At 41.6% G+C, this 16,694-nt stretch overlaps 1 protein-coding gene and 1 long non-coding RNA gene across 2 annotated transcripts in view; one reads left to right on the forward strand and one right to left on the reverse strand.

The window, feature by feature from the left end:
* The first annotated feature begins 747 nt into the window (after positions 1-747).
* Positions 748-5,395, forward strand: fam83d (family with sequence similarity 83 member D). Its single transcript, XM_067588220.1, has 4 exons — positions 748-1,945; positions 3,391-3,558; positions 3,716-3,840; positions 3,945-5,395. The coding sequence occupies exons 1-4, from the start codon at positions 1,472-1,474 to the stop codon at positions 4,897-4,899; spliced, it is 1,722 nt and encodes a 573-aa protein (XP_067444321.1). The 5' UTR covers positions 748-1,471; the 3' UTR covers positions 4,900-5,395.
* LOC137182003 (uncharacterized) overlaps positions 3,503-16,694 on the reverse strand; it is a 30,396-nt gene continuing 17,204 nt past the window's right edge. The window contains exon 5 of the long non-coding RNA XR_010928221.1: positions 3,503-3,592. This is a non-coding gene — a long non-coding RNA (uncharacterized lncRNA). The remainder of the gene's footprint in view (positions 3,593-16,694) is intronic.

A 16,694-nucleotide genomic window follows, 5' to 3' on the forward strand; every position in this document is an offset into this window, starting at 1 on the left:
TTCTGGCAAACTAGATACTACAAGATGTAATACTGCAACATACTGTCAATACAACATACTTTATTTGAGATGAAACTTCAGGTTTTGGAGCTAATTCTAACGCTGAATTTCATGTGACCGTCAGTCACCACAGGGTTCACCAAATCTACTTCAAGTCTATTTGGCATGTAAGTTTTTAAGCATTTTGAGTTGTATTTTGTGTAGGTGAATATATATTTTATTATTATTAACTTTATTATTTTACCCACTTCCAGAATTAATGTGTAAATAGCCTTCACCGGATATGCCCAGCTAGTCAATAAATTATTCTGCACAAGGTAACCTGATACCGAAGAGGAGTTTATTATTATTTATAGGCCTTTTCAGGAAAACTTGTCATAGGAAAACATATATATTGTCTTCAAATCATAATCTACTTTTCACAGTTTGTCTGTCTGTACTGAGTGTGACTCCTAGTTTGATCGGTGATTTAATCGAGCAGCAGGCAGCATCAATCTGTTGCTATGGTTACAAGGTTAGAACAGTAGTTTGATTGTTGAGCACATCCTCGTTTGAGATGTACTAGTATATGAATTTAATGCATACATTTTCTATAACTATGGCATAACTGTGAATATCCCCAACAGTCTCGTGGCATTGTGTGTGATGGGCCTTTAAAAACTTGTGTATTAAATTTATAGATTTAAATGTTTTCATGATACATTTGTACACTGATATGCATTGTGCTTTTCTTGCAGTCCATGTTTGTTAGACATCCATGGCTGGAAGCATTTTACAATAAAAATCTGAACAGCGGTCTTTATGCAACACTGTTTTTTAGCACTGTAAACAAAGAAGACCGCTGATAAGCTACCGGCTTCATGAATTTAAACAGTGTGAGTCAGTGGCTTAAATTTCGAGGGAAATCTGAAGAGGGGAGTGCTCTTCTTCACTTCAAACTGCCTCAAGATTGGAGTTTCTTGTGGTGAAAGATGGTGAACGAGTGAAAGACAGATGGTTGAAAAAAACACTTTATATGTGTTTATCTTGTTCTCTAGTGATAAAGAACCCCCTGCCAGAAAGCCATTGTCTGTGAAGCAAATGCTGAGTTTGTTTTTAGTAAACACACTCAAGTGCTAGTTTGAAGTTACAAGGAATCACAACACCCGTGATATCCGGGAAAAGCAGCAGAGTGAGAGCTCGCTGCTCTCCGCTGCTCTCTGCGGTGTAACCGGATCAGGGCAGAGCAGAGGGACCAAGAGGGACGGGCAGGAGGCTTGTTTGCCTCCAAATGAGCCAATGAGACCGGCTTTACATTAGACTGACAGCCCGATTCGACGAGCCCGGAGACGCCAATCTGGTTTGACTACTATCCGACAGCCAATACCGATCCACGACCGACAGGAACGGAGGGAAACTACAAAATACGAATTTGTCTTCCTGTAGGTCAAGACGTTACCTGCCACCTGTGGGACGGTGGAGGCTGTTAGAGATGGCCCTGTCTCAGTGTCTGGAGGACTCACCTTTGAGGTTGGGTTCAAAACAAACCGGGGGCAACGACCTGAACCTGCAGGAGGTGTATAACGAGACCCACCGGCTGGCTTTGGAGGAGCTGCTGTCAGGAGGGGTCGACAGCTTTCAGGACTTCCTCAGGAAAGAGAGGGTCCCCAACTTTCTGTCGGACGATGAGGTCCAACGGATCAGGAGCGCCACCGTGGCCCCGCGGTGCGTGTCCTTCTACGGAGAGGACCAGGTGCTGGAGCAGTCGCAGGACTGCTCCTCCGTCACCTATTTCCCCGAGGTATCGGACGTGGAGCCGCCGCTGCTGGAGATGGGCTGGCCCGCCTTCACCACTGGCTCCTACCGGGGAGTCACACGGGCCGTGGCGTACTTCCAGCCCAGCTACGGGGCGTGCATCTACAGCTGCAAGGAGGCTGCGAGGCGCATGATTAAAAGTGCCAGAGAGGTACGAACCAAGAAAATATGGAAAACACATACTGGTTTACCTAATATTTAACTTTTATTATTCTTTATAATTTGGCAACGCCCTTAACAAATGTTTACCATATTGTGTCAGTGTTTTTGACATTCCTAAATGGACATACTGTGAAATATCTACTTGTTATCCATTTCTAATTCATATTGGAATATAGTTCATATGGTATTTTCTGGGCCTACAGACAACAGTGGTAACAATGACAGCATGGCTTTGTGTATCATCCTAAAACGGGATTATTAGTTTTGGCTCTTTGTCAAATTCAGAGAGATATTTTATCAAATGGTCCCCAACCACAAACCAGTTAGACTGAGTGTGTATGTATGTCAGTTATTTAAAAATATTGGAGGGAAAACTCAAATGCTCTTTGTATACACGCCACATTGTCCCCATGGAATTTCTTTGATCAGTCTTCATTTTAGAAGCTCAGCTTTTTGAAATCCTGATTTAAAAAAAAAATGACCAAAAAGATAAAACAAACAAAAACAGATCATGAATATTCATGCTGATGTTCCTGACGGGAGCTGTCAGTCCAGCCTCTGGTTTTGAAAAGAAACATTCCAGCGTGAAAGCAGTCTGCGGCTTCAGCAGCACCTCAGGCCTGTGTAGGGCCTGCGTACCAGATGTGCCTCGACTTGCTCTGCTCCCCTCCATGAAAGTTTGCAAGACCTCTTTCATTAGCGAGCTCTAGTTTAAACATTCTCTAGCTTAGAGCTAAAAGGTGGTGGTATATTAGTGTGCTGGCGAGCGATTGAAACCTTAGAAAAATATTCTCATCCAAGTTTAACCGTAAGATTGTCTGTCCTTTTTGTAATGTAAAACCCTTCACTGCACACAGCCTTTATTGTGCGAGGAGGCCACTGACTGTAACGACACACCGGGCTGGTCAGCCTGGTTTCACTCTATTTTTGCACATTTTCTTAAAAACAAGCATCCACACAGTGTCATCCAAATAAGGTGGGGAACTCTGGACAAAGCTGCATGTGGATAACACCAGTTTGAAGCAATAAATCGGAGATATGTAAACATCCGTGTCTAATCCTCCACACACAACCTTTACAACAGCATGTGAAATTCCATTCCTCCTCACATAAAAACAGAGATCTCAGTGCAAAACAAAGCTCGGGGAAAATGGAGGCCTGCCCTACAGTGCACCTACTTGTCTCCTGTATAAAAGTAATTTGTTTGCTGACCAAGCGTTACTGCGGATTGCCATGGTAACAGACCACAGTCAATAGAAAGCTCATCAGCACACGCATTACAGGCAGTGTGTCTGCGAGAGATTCGCAGCTCTGTTTGAATAAGGCCTTGCATTTGATAATAATGAAAACACAATCATGTGCTACATCTGGGCGAGCACAGCTGCAGCCCTAAAAGGAATTCTATTATATTACCTCTGTAATTTTCCACTGCAGGTGATTGCCATAGTTACAGACTCCCTGACAGACCTGGATATCTTTAAAGATCTTCAGGAGGCATGCTCCAGCCGCAAAGTCCCTGTCTACATCCTGCTGGACCAATCAGGTGCTCCCGCGTTCCTCAAGATGTGCAGAAATGTCGGTGTTTGCTTGGATGACCTTCGGGTATGTGGTTGGTTCAGTAAAGCTGGGTGTGGCTCTGTGTGCACAACACAAACATCAGACAGCATCGAATTAAAATATGCCTTCCAAGATTTGGTGTGACTGGGTGAGTCTGAACTGATCTCTCACTCCTGTGCTTTCTCTTTTTTAATCCTTAAAGCAAATGAGAGTGAGAACCATAACTGGTACAACATATTACATGAGATCAGGAGCACGGATTACTGGCGAGGTTCATGAGAGGTTCATGTTGATTGATGGAACCAGAGTGGCTACAGGTTCCTACAGGTAACAGCCTGCTAAACATTTTACCTCAAGTCAAATAAAACATCATGTGCTTTAGATGGCTAATAAATGTCATGCATGTTGTTTAATCTTGTTCCTGTGTGCAGGTTCAACTGGACCGATGGCAAACTGAACAGCAGCAACCTGATCGAGCTTTCCGGTCAGATAACAGAGAAATTTGACGAGGAGTTCCGCATCCTCTACGCCCAGTCTCTACCTATAAACACTCAGGGACCTCCAAGTGTTCGAAACAGCGGCATCTACGAACACCTGCTCATCAAAAACCCAGTCACCTCCTCCCCTCACCCGGCCAGGGAGAGGCCTGTAGAGCCGGTGTGTCTGACCAGCACGCCCAGCCGTAAGCCCCAAACCTCAGCGGTGGAGCTGCCGGGTGAACCCTCAACTGAAGAGGCGGGTCTTAAAGCCACCCCAGCATCCGACACGTCCACCATAGGTGAGGACTGGGCGGAGGAGCAGCACTTAAAGGAGGAGATCCTGGCTGGTAGCACCGCTCTGAGCTTCCCTGCAGACAAGGTAGCAGAAAGAGAGCTAATGACCCCCAGCACTGTGTCCTGCCACGTCTCAACTCAGACCAGTTGGTCGGTGGCAGACAGAGACATCCAGACTGACCTTCAGCTCACACAACAACCCAACCTCATCCTATCCGACACCTCCACCACCACCACCCAGAGCCAGAACCAGAACCAGAGCCAGAGCCAGAGCCAGAGCCAGAGCCAGGACACCTCTTCCTCCTCCGCTTATCCCAAACAGACCTCACCCACCCCGGCAGCTCCAGACGACACCTTGAAGGGCTGCTTTGACAAGCTGTCCAAAGAACGCCAACACTACTACTCAACCATCCGCTTCAAGCTGGAGCACATGGTGACCTCCCTGTCCCAAAGGCGAGAGCTCGCGGACGTCACCAACATGACTCAGTGGCCTGGCACTTCCAGCAGGCAGAAGGTACACAAAGACTGTGGGCAGGGACCGAACCCCAGCCTGCGTGTTGAAAGTGTGGGCACAGGCACGGGCACATGGCCAAGAGCCAGATGTTTATACTAGTTTGTCTCTGGCTTCAGGGATTTCGTTGACAGAGGGTTTTTAGGGAAAGAGCTGTTGCAAAGTTTCTTGTGGGTCTTCTGTTTCAAATAAACGGTTTTAGCTTATGCAGTAGAATTTCAGCTTTATTCTATTTGTTATTATTTTCTGCAGTGCCTGCTTTTGTCCTTTTTAGTTGCTGTGTTCTGTCCATGTCGAAGCAATTTTTGGTGTAATGGTAATGCAGAATTGTAATTGACATTAACATCTTGCAGAAATCATAGACACCGTGCAATAATCACTTTTTGACCATGTCAGTTTAATGAATATCATTTGCTGAGGTGGTTAAGACTGGATAATATCTGCTGTTGTGTGAGTGAAAATGCATCAAAGTGCTCATGTGTTTATGTGATGACTGTTTTGGTTATTTAAATCAAAATTGACTACTGTAACTGCATCTGAGCATCATTCCAAAGAGCTCTCACTGTGCCTTAATAATAAATAAGGTTGTATTTTGCTAGATGAGTGCGTATTTTTTGTCCCTCTGCCTTCGTGTTCACTTTGAGCTCAATTGCAATCAAATTCTTGTGAAGAATAGCTTAAAAAATATTTGCACAGAAGTTCCAGGATACACATGGAAGCGAAACAGGCCAAAGCGACTTCACAAAGAGAATGAGCACCTGCGCCTTATGCACTGCAGTTCCTACATGCAATTAGTTAAGAGACAGCATCTGTGATACTGGCACCTCTGCTGATTACGTTGCCAATCACAGTTGCTGTCCAGGGTGAATTTGGAGAGAAGGAGCTCTGTCATAGATCACAAGCATAGATTAGGATGAATGCTAAATGAACGCTTCTTTACACACACACAGATGGGACTTTACAACTGCTGACTCCTTGCTATTATATTAAGTTTTATATTCATTTTCCACAGATTCTTAAAAGCACTTTTTAAGCAGAAGTGAAGAAGGGGGCTGGAATATGTGCAAAGCTCCATATTAGCAACAATATACTTATTCTGAATCTCCACATAATTTAAATTATGGCTTTACATGGGCGCCATGTGCTGCTGAGCCTGGCACGAACAGTGTTTTAATCTTTATATCTTGTACTTAAGCACAAAGGTCCTGCTGTGAATGATCAAAACACGTCTTGGCTCTAGTAGTGAGAAGTGTGTTCAGAGTGTACTGAGTTATAAATGTATTACCTGGAGATTTATGTGACTAATGTTTAACTATATTGAGGAAATGAGGTGTAACTATTCCATATCAAGATGTGCAGATGGTTTTATGGGAGAAAATGACCTGTTGGATCTTTTCAGGACATTGATGGACAGCAAGTACCAGCAGGCGATCAAAAGATTGTGCTTACAGATGAAGAACAAAGAGTGGAAGTGCAGTTCAGTATCTTCAAATGTAGGAAAAAATGTACTGAGTCATGTTTTAATGAAAACATCCTGCTATTTACTGTATAATTGAATGTACTGTAGACAGTGCATTGTAGTTATAAGTAAGTTATACATAGAGACATATAGAAACAGCTATATTGAACAAAAGAATTGCATATGACGATGTAAAAAGGCTGCATTTGAAGCATTTTTGCTTTTCTAACAGAGTACAGACAGGAACAGTGAGCTGACAGCTCGGCCAATATTTCGAAATACTGTAGATGAACAACCTGATGATGAAACACTTCTTTGTAAAAACATTACTTATAATATGTACTTTTTATACTATTACATTTAATATTATTCATATATTGTAGAAATTTAACAAAATTTTACATATATACATATATATATCCAAAGGTTTATATATTATATTTTAATAGAGTTCTTCTCAAAATCAAGGCAGATACAGACATGAGTTTTTATGATGGCTTTTGTACTTGAGTACAGTTAAGAGGTGTATTATTCTACTTTCTTCTTCAACTTCACTACATTTAAGAGGCAGATATAGTACTTTTTTTACTCCACTACATTTATGTGACAATTACAGTTACTTTACAGATTAAAATTATATATACCAAATATGATCTAGATTAGGGGTGCAACTAACAATTTTTTTATTCTCTAATCTGACAATCATTTTCTTAATTAGTAATTGGTTAATTGTTTCGTCTATTCAATGTCAGAAAATAGCAAAGAAATACCCATTGAATTTACAAAGAGAGTCCAAAGTGGCGTCTTCAAATGTTTTCTTATGTCCAAAACCCCAAAATATTCACATTACAATGATACAGTAAAGTAAAAGAAGAATACAGTAAAGAAGCAAACTCTCACAGTGGAGAAGTTGCAACCAGAGAATTGTTGGCAATTCTGCTTGAAAAATGAAACAAGTATTTGATTATAAATATAGTTATTTATATAGTACTTTTTGTCATCAACTAATCATTTCAGTTCTACTATAAACAGAGTTGGGTGACCATACCCAACTGTACATAAAGTAGTTAAATTTAGCTCCACCTTGATCAGCTGCAACATTAAAATGCTACATAATGCATCAGTGACAGTAATCCAATGATATATAACAGCATAATGACATATAACAAAATTTAATTTTAATGTTAATACTTTAATGCATTTAGCTGATATTTATACTGATACTTTTATTTAAGTAACATCTTGAATGCAAGACTTTTACTTGTAGTATTTTTACATTGTGTTACATCAACTGAAGTAAAGGATCTGCGTAAACGTCTTCCGCCACTGATGTTCCTATTGATGGTCACAGACCTGGCTTACCCAATATCAATTAATTAAATGATTGGTTAATTGTAGTTTCATTCATATTGTCTGATATTGTGTGTTGTTTTTGAAAGAAATGTACAAAAATGTTATAATATATTGTATTATAATATATATAATATATATAATATTATAATAATCTCTGACTATAAAATATTGCAGTGAACTACAACTTTAGCAATGAATTTAAAAACAGTGTTATAAATATTTTTCATTTACAAGATGCCACCTTATTGCCACTAAGACCTGATACAGCCTACACTTCACACTATTACATGGCAGTAAGGTGAGAACAGCAGGCCCTCCAGCGGCTCCTCCTGTGGTGTGTGCGTCTCCTACCAGGCAAACACATCAAAAGCCTCTGCATTCATTATGTAAAATGGCGCAGCTGAAGGGGATTGATCTACAAGTAAATACAATGGTGGTAATATGTGAGAGAATGGTATTCGATTTTAATTGGCTGCTGCAAAGCAACCACTGGCTGTAATCAAGGAAGCAGTGGGGTATCCACAACACAACAGTCTGCACCTATTAGGTTCGGTTCACTAGTGAACAGAGAAACTCACATACTCCACTTCGCACATGACAATTAAAAAACCATATCTATGATTTACTTTTTAATTGTTTGTTTTTCTTGACAGAAAGTGCCTTTTTTTAAACACATTTACTGGGATCTCACTGGTGTTGACAGTCAGCGGCAACAGTAGCAGGCCTCAGCCACCAGAGAGAGCCCTGTCCTTATCTAAAACTTGCTTCACTCCTCTCACAGAGAAGTGTTGCAACTCTGGAAACACAAAAGATGTATTTCTAGTAGAAAAACAGCACCATATTCTTAAGTCGTAACCTCAAACACTTAATTGAATTACTGCCGTTTAATCCAAAACCAGATTCCTATCTCCACTAATTAAAGATGAGTTAGCTATAGATGCATCCTGCTGGCTCTCTCGTTCTGTCTTAAACTGCTAAATTTTTAAGTTTGTGTGAACATAGAGACGAAGTCACTGTCTGATGTCCTCTTCAGGTCACTTATGATCCCCAGAGAGCGCTAGTGGCAGAACCTCTCCTGCTGCATGCTGGGTAAAATCCTTGTGGATGTCAGCATGTCTGACAGAAGGTGTAACATTATATCCTACCAAATATGCATTAAGCTCTAATCCAGTTGGCCAGCACGCATTTTGTACTGTATTGTACACACTCACAAATCACAGCCATGCAGGTGTGAAATAACCTTTTTAATTGCAGGTGTGCAGAAGCAAGAACAATAGTGAACATTTGTTTTCAGGAAGTTGTAGTACGTGCTGGATGCCGTTGCTTGTTAATGTGAGTTTCTGTATTTATTTACAGTATTCCATGTGCATGATTATATTTGTATTTTGTGTTTATTTAAAGACAAGGAGAACTGAGGGAATGACAGCAGTATTTTACGCTAAGAGCACCTCCCTCACCTCCTCACAGCCCCTCAGAGTCCCATAGGACAGAATAGATCAGGATGATGCAGACAGACAGCGCTCGTCATACAATTGATTATTGGATTCTTATACATCACCATGTACATTTATGGAGGCTCCCTTGGTGCCTGGGTGTGAATGCACAGACTGGACCTCTAACTGTAGCGCAATGTATTTGTTATGGCATTTTATTTCCCTCTAACTGAATAATCAATCAAAGAAGTTGAATTTGTATAAAATGTTTAAAACTCTCTGGGTCCTGGAAATACTTAACATCAAGTTGGGCCTCTGACACTGACTGACAAGAGTCCAACGGCTCTCCTGACGCTGAACATAAACCTTTTAATTACTGCAAACATGGCTGATGAGTTTGAAGCTTGATTACTTGGCCTTCATTAGTCAGATTGTGAGCTATAGTGACTCCCAGAGGTGCAATTTGGGATCTCTAAACACTGTCAGCCTCTGTGTTTTGCAATTACATTTACCCTACAGTGTACCCAAACAGGTGTGTGCACCCAAATACACACACACACGCAAGCAGGCCCACGCATGTATACTCACTCTTTTTATTATCGGCCTGAACAAGCAGGGCTGGATGTAGGCATTTCAGTCCGTTCTTTAATTTGGAGAAAGGACCTGACTAAAAGAAAACATTGATAAAATGTGCTTAGTGTGCTGAGTCCTACTTTGTTGAACTCTGCCTGTCATAGTGATTCGTGTTTGCTGTGCCATCTTGGCTTTGTTTTCCATCAGGGCGGCTGGTGGTTGTCACTACACCGGGCAGGGAGCGTTCTGCCTCGGGCCACGAGACACTGATAATGAATGTTCAGCTCATTGGAAAATAAAGTGTGTCTGAATTATGTGGTCAGGATCAGGTCGTTGTTTGGGTGAGTGAGTCAGACACAGTGACATGCGCGGACGTTCAGTTTGCACAGCAGTCAGTCACTTCCTGCGCTCTAATGCTGATGCCGTGGGCCGCAGTTCGGCTAATGCAGGTGGAAGGTATTGTTGGTAGGCTCTTTGTGCTAAACTGCATGTTGAGCTTTAACACGCTGTCCAGCAGCAGCCTTTGCCGCTATTTTTAGACGGGTACAGCTGCTCCTTAGCAGCCACCCCTTAAACCAGCCATTCACCAGAGATTTATGGCACGAGCACATGAGAAACAGGTGTAGCGTCTTGCCACTTGCTTGTCCAAGTAGTGCAAGCTTAGGTCTATCAAGCATTACATTTATTTTGTTTACGATGATGCCTATTCACAGCAGCTGACACAGTCGCTCTGGTATGAGGAGTAGCTATCAGTGAGTGGGATGCCTCATGCTGTTGGACATTTAAACCACAAGTCCTGAGCGTCCGGTGCTGCAGCGATGAGTCAGCCTCTGGTCACAACGCCACCTAAGTCCAACACAAGTTCAACACTTGTGGTGAGCTGCTCCCCCACAGCACCATGTGTCCCGGCACGTTAGCTCAGCAAACTGTCTTACATCAGATAATAACAAGACAGTTTGCTCCTGATGAAAGTGACTCTGTGTTTGCTCGTATTCATGTTCCTGATGAGGACGGAGTAAGATTTGTCCACAGATTTGTCCTTTTGTTCAATTTCTGTGCCCTCCTGTTCTCTTGATACTGTATCTACAGTCCTGCTCACCACAACCTCAGTCCCACCAGGATTGTCACATGATTACAGTTGTGTAAATTAGCAGGAAATTGCTGTGAAGTGACAGTAGGCAGAGAAATAGGCCTGCTGGTGGCTGCCTTTATGTGTGCCTGTGTGTGTGTGTGTGTGTGTGTGTGTTGGGGGTGGGCACTAAATACGCAGCTCCTCCAGTCACACTATAGCAGCTCAGCTTAAGTTTAGCTTATCACTGTCATTTTGTTGTCTGCATTATTCAAAAGGACACCTTATCAGCAGGGCCGACTCGTATTAGCCTTCTCCACTGTGTACTCCACACAATGATGTTCTACGCTGTTCCACATTAACTCCGGTGTCTATTTCAGCAGCTCTCTATCCATTTATTGATGCATGTCTTCCATTGATCCGAGCATTGATTTGCCATGCAATCCATTACCCATCTGTCTGTTTCAGCGGGCTTTTAAATGATCCGTCAGATTGAGCTATTAAGGGGAGTAGTGGTGAAGTCCAAAGGTTGGTGATACGTTCAGGGAGAGAGGGGTGCTCTCTGTGTTTTTGTGTGTATGTGTGTGTGTATTCGGGGGTTGGGTGCAGGTGCTGTCAGGTATTTTGAAGTGTACTACACTGTGATATGATATTTACACATATGCAATCATGTTTATTCTGTAGTACTCATTGTGGACGTCATCAGTATACATGATTAGACTAAATTTACTAATTTAGATAGACTAATTTAAGTTTGCTGAATTGTGCTCTTGTTTTCTTTGGCTCTATTGTTCTTTTGTTCTGTATTCTTAAAAAAAAAATAGAATAAACAGGTGATCAAAAAATTTACTATTTACTTGTTGATCTGATGGTTTTCTGATTTAAATCAATTTTATATCCAGGAATACACAAAAATGAGTGAAAAAAGGTTTTCCAAACAGGTCAGTGATAATACAAAAATAGGAGGGGAGTTGTCAAATGTGGATGAAGTGGTTAACATTTAATATACAAATATATATCCACTCAATGGCATGAAGAACTCGAAAAAGGCTCAGATTGGCTGCGTCAAGAACTTTACGCTGATGTATGTCTAAAAATAGAGAAATATCAGGAAGTTAGGTAATAAATACATCATAACATAAAATCATAAATATATAAAACAATTATTGGATGTTTACAAGTCTTTTTATGCTCTTTATGCCACTGAGTACCTGTACCTGTGCACGTATTTAGCATTTTAAACAATGATCTGATATTTTGGGAAATACGCTTATTTGCTGTCTTGCTGGGTTTCTTGCTCTGTTTTGTATGTTAAGTATGTAGCTGGAGCCCGGAGGTGATTAGCTAAGCTTAGCATAATGATGAGGGGAAGGGTGGCTAAACAGCTAGCCTGGCTCTGTCCAAAGTTCAAAAATACACCTACCAACAACTCTATGGCTCACAAATGAACATGTTGTAGCTTGTTTGTTTAATTCGTACACAAACTGAACTATAAAAAAAAACGACAATATGTATTTTTATGGTTAGTTACATGCTGGTAATATTTCTTGGAAGAGTGCAGTGACTTAGCCACAGCTAAGCTAATTGTCTCCTGACTCTTATACTACATATTTAACAGACATATGAGAGTGGTATCAATCTTCTCATCTAATTCTCAGCAAGAAAGAGAATAAGCTTATTTCCAAGATATTGAACTATCATTTTGATTTAAACGGTCCTTTATAGTTTGAAAATTTAAAAGAAATTCTGCAGGCCTCACGCTCACGAAAACCTTACAGAATGCAACTGGATAAACTTAAAAATGCTTCGTCATCAGGCTAAAAACCAGATTGCGTTTCTGATATTTTGGAGGTTTTTAACCTGACAACAGCGATATTTAGGAAAAACACATCCTTCACACAGCACTCTCCCTTAAAGTTCTATAAAATTATTTTGCGGTGATTTTTTTTTTCTTCTTTTTTTACATTGAGAAAAGTATGCTGATATTTTTGATGTTTCATACTTTTTTGAATTATGGTCTGGTTTTTCAGGGTAACACTTTAATCTTCCTGTAAGAACACACTTTGAGGAAACAAAGAAAATGCCAGCAGCCAAACATGAATGTGGGGGGCTAAGACGGGGGGTTTTCAGATTGAGATGCAAGATGGATTCATATATATTCATGAATTCAGTCAGAAAAGTCAAACGGAAGCAGTATGATAATCTTGCAGTAATTGCATTTTTCCCTCCAACTGTTTTTGGCAGAGCTGAGAGCCACATCCTGAGACATGCGACGGGGAATGTAGTCTCGAGGAGTGTCACAGAGCAGTGAACAGTGGATACACTCTGACCCTGTACCTAAGGCCAGTCAATCCACAGCAGGGTCAAGTGGTGGTTATGCCAAATCCTTTGGATTCATGGGTAATGGGATGGCTATCATTAGTCCTCGGATGGTCAATTATATGTTTAATTAAGCAAGACAGATATCAGATAATTGAACTATTGACTGGCCTCTCTGAGTCACATTTGTCTTCTGATTCAGGGAGGGCACAGCTGAAGTCATATCACATTTGTTTGTGGCGTATGAGATCCTGATGAAAGTGGAAATAAAATCGGGTCCTTTCATTTACTTGACAGATTCATGTGATGTCCTGACCTCTGACTGAGGAACTTTTTTGTTAAATTTTCTGACTGTGCACTCTTTCTCTTCCAGGCCTCGGGAAATAGCATTACGAGCTTACGCACAAAAAACCCCTGAAACATCCAAAGGGCCGTATTTCAAACTATCAAGCTTTTTTTCATACATGTCAGTCTGCTGGATACATGTCAGCAGCCGTCTGAAAAGTGCTGACATCGCTGCCCTCCTGTCCAGCAGCACGCTCCCTCTGTGTGAACTTGGATTTAGCTCAAGGGTATAGCCACCCTGCTAATGTGATGTAGCTCCAAGAAGGAAACAAATTGGCCTGACGTCTCATACGCTGCCTTGTCTTGATTGTGTGATGGCTTCTACTGCTAATGTGTTACGATGGGTAGACCTGCATGGGGAGGGAGACGGGTGTGTGTGCGTGTGAGAGAGGGAGAGGGAGGGAGAGAGAGAAAGAGAGGGAGGTTGGGGGAAGGGCCTCAGTCTGCAAGATCAGCACAAGTGGAATTGCATTGATTCAGTTAACTGCAGAGTTGGAGCGTGATGTGGAATTCTGTTTATCAAGGGTGGAGTTTACACGATAGACTCCATTTTGATCTTATTTTCTACATCGTATTCATAATCAGTCCCTGCTCTCTTACTTTCAGCAATAAAATACTGCATCAGCTTTACAAATATAGCTTAATCCCACCTGGAGTTTCATATGCTGAATAAAATGAACATATGTGTTTCTTACTAATATAACATTTTGATTTAAATAGCCATGTAATGTTTTTCCTCTGTATCTTTAAACCCAAAAACATGAATAGAAATGCTCCCATCGCTGAGACACAACAATGCTGACAGATGCACATTGTAAACAGCATCATAATCTGTATTAATCTACAAGATCGGATGCAAACAACTGACATCATGTTCTGTAAATCACTAGGAAATATGTCGCACATTTCAAGTAAATACTGACTCATGTTTTTTACTCAAACTGAAGCCATCAGCCCACAAACGACATCTGCTGAATCTTAACAAACTGCAAAATAAATCTCTAACACTCTCATAATTAAAGGGAATAAAGCACAGAATTTTAACTATGTAAAAGGCTGCTTCCTATTAACAAGGAGTGTTTTAGTCTTGAAATACATAAACAATACTGTGTACTATTGTCATAAATGAGAAAAAAATAGATTGTATTTATTATAATGAAAGTACAATATAGAAAGTAAAATCTTATCCCTTATAATAAATCTGTATGAAATCAGATCACGGCTGGTGTTTTATGTGTCTAAAATCCCTCTACACACAGTCCGTCCACATTTTGAGGAGGATACACATATTGTAAATTAATGAGGCTCTCTCTTAAACATGCATTTAAAATGGGAATGGGCGATATACATTTTCTCCTTTTCCTCTCTGCCCCTCTTTTTCCTCTCCTCATTTCTCCGTCTAGCTGTAGGGAATTTGTCTCTAAGGGTTTATCATGACTGCCTCATATTTCCCCCCCTAGTTTGTCATTTTGCTGACCCAGACGCTTTTTCATATTTCAGTATTCTTATCATCCACTGGCAGTAAGATGATCCATTTCACTTATTTCTTAGAAGTGTGACTGTAGCCTAAGTCAATATCTACAGAATGAATTCAGCGAACAGAGGGCTAGCTGAGGAGGGGCAGCTAGTTAGCGGAGGTGGTGGTGGTGGTGGTGGTGGTGGTGGTACTGGTGGCGCAGGACACTTTTTTTATCCAGAGTCAGCAAGGGTAAAATGTCAAGCATTTCTTAGGGAAGCGGCTCCATAGGATTCCATTCGAAGCTTTAATCTTAATTGAGAGCATCGCACATTGATATTCCATAGGCCTCTTTGCCCTTCGCCTCTCAGCTACTTTCATTTAGAGGACAGCCGTACTGCACTAGAGCATGGGGATTGCTTTGTCAGACAGCCAAGAGGCCAAAGGCAAGGTCAACCTCTCTTTGTAATGGTGGCTCACTATGGAGTGAAGGCATCACCTCTTTGATGCTGTCACTGCTTTTGTGAAACATTTCTGAGTCTTCCTAAAGTAAAAGTGAAGGAAATGTCCTGATGCTGCCGTGAAATATTATGTTGGTTTATTATATCATAGGAGTAAAGTTAGATAGTTTCACAGCATCCTGACGTACAGATCTAAACAAGCCACTTCTTTCCCCCCACACCTCGAGGCCAAACAGAATGATGATTTAATGCAGGGTGGAGTAAAAGAAGATATTTGCATATCTAGCAGTCAGGCAGAGTTCACCACAGCAGTCACGGGGATGATTCAATGATTATCTGAAATTATCGTTTGACTCTAAATACGGCCTCTTCAAAGAGGAAGAGATCTGTGCCTCGTCGGTGTCGGAAAGCTGCCGATTTTGTGTCCTGTGGCTCACAATGGGTGCAGTAGCATCCCCTAATCCTCAAACAAAGGGGGAGGGACTAACTGGCCCGGCAGATGCAGCGATAAGGCCCATGTCATCAAGTAAGGTGAGGAGAGGAGGAAGGTGCGGGACGGCAACGCTCTCGCCACTCCTGTGGGAAGACTCGTCATGCCACCTTTCCAGAGGTGATGAAAACAGATGGAAATAAAGACTCACTCACACACACACACACACACACACACACACACACACACACACACACACAAAGACACACACACACACACACACACACACAGAAACTGTTTACAGCTGACTGCACAGCCCTTATCTGTGGGACTGAGGACCGAGCTCGCCTCCATTTCTCATGCTCCTGCCTCAGCCCGCTGCTGACACAGATATACTGTAAAGAGATAGCAGCACAGATAGGTATGCATGTGCATGTCAAAGTAGCCCTGAGGGTGAGCCGCTCTGAACAGACAAAGACGAAGGGATAACATATGATCCATCTGCCACACTTTTCTCATTAATCTTAAACATTTAGGTGACATTTAAAACTGATTGGGGAAGCACCGCTGCAGATAACAAGTTGAAGTCATCGCAGCAAACACAAGTGCTTTTTCTGCTGATGAAACACTGAATCAGGATTAAAGGATTAGTCCTTTAAAGATTTGTTTTACTGGCACATACTATGAATAACAGGTTCTTATTGAGGGACTGCAGCTTCTGACAGATTTATCAGGTGATCAGGGTTTGATAAAGCTTCAGAGAAGCTGCTCCTATTTCAAAGTCTTGTCGTCCTGGTTCTGTGGGAAAGCCCAATGCTCCTGCTTTCCACTCCTTCCAGCAATCAGCCACAGCAGTTTTTACCAAACACCTCAGCTGCCACTGACAAATCAACAATGTTAAGGCTGAAGATCTACCCAGACAACAAAGCGACTGAACTCCTCAGCAGGACGTTGGGAAAGAATCTTTAAAGGAAGGGTTCACACTATCTTAGGGATCAA

The sequence above is a fragment of the Thunnus thynnus genome, chromosome 4 (genome assembly GCF_963924715.1).
Source record: "Thunnus thynnus chromosome 4, fThuThy2.1, whole genome shotgun sequence".
In the NCBI taxonomy this organism is placed as follows: Eukaryota; Metazoa; Chordata; class Actinopteri; order Scombriformes; family Scombridae; genus Thunnus; species Thunnus thynnus.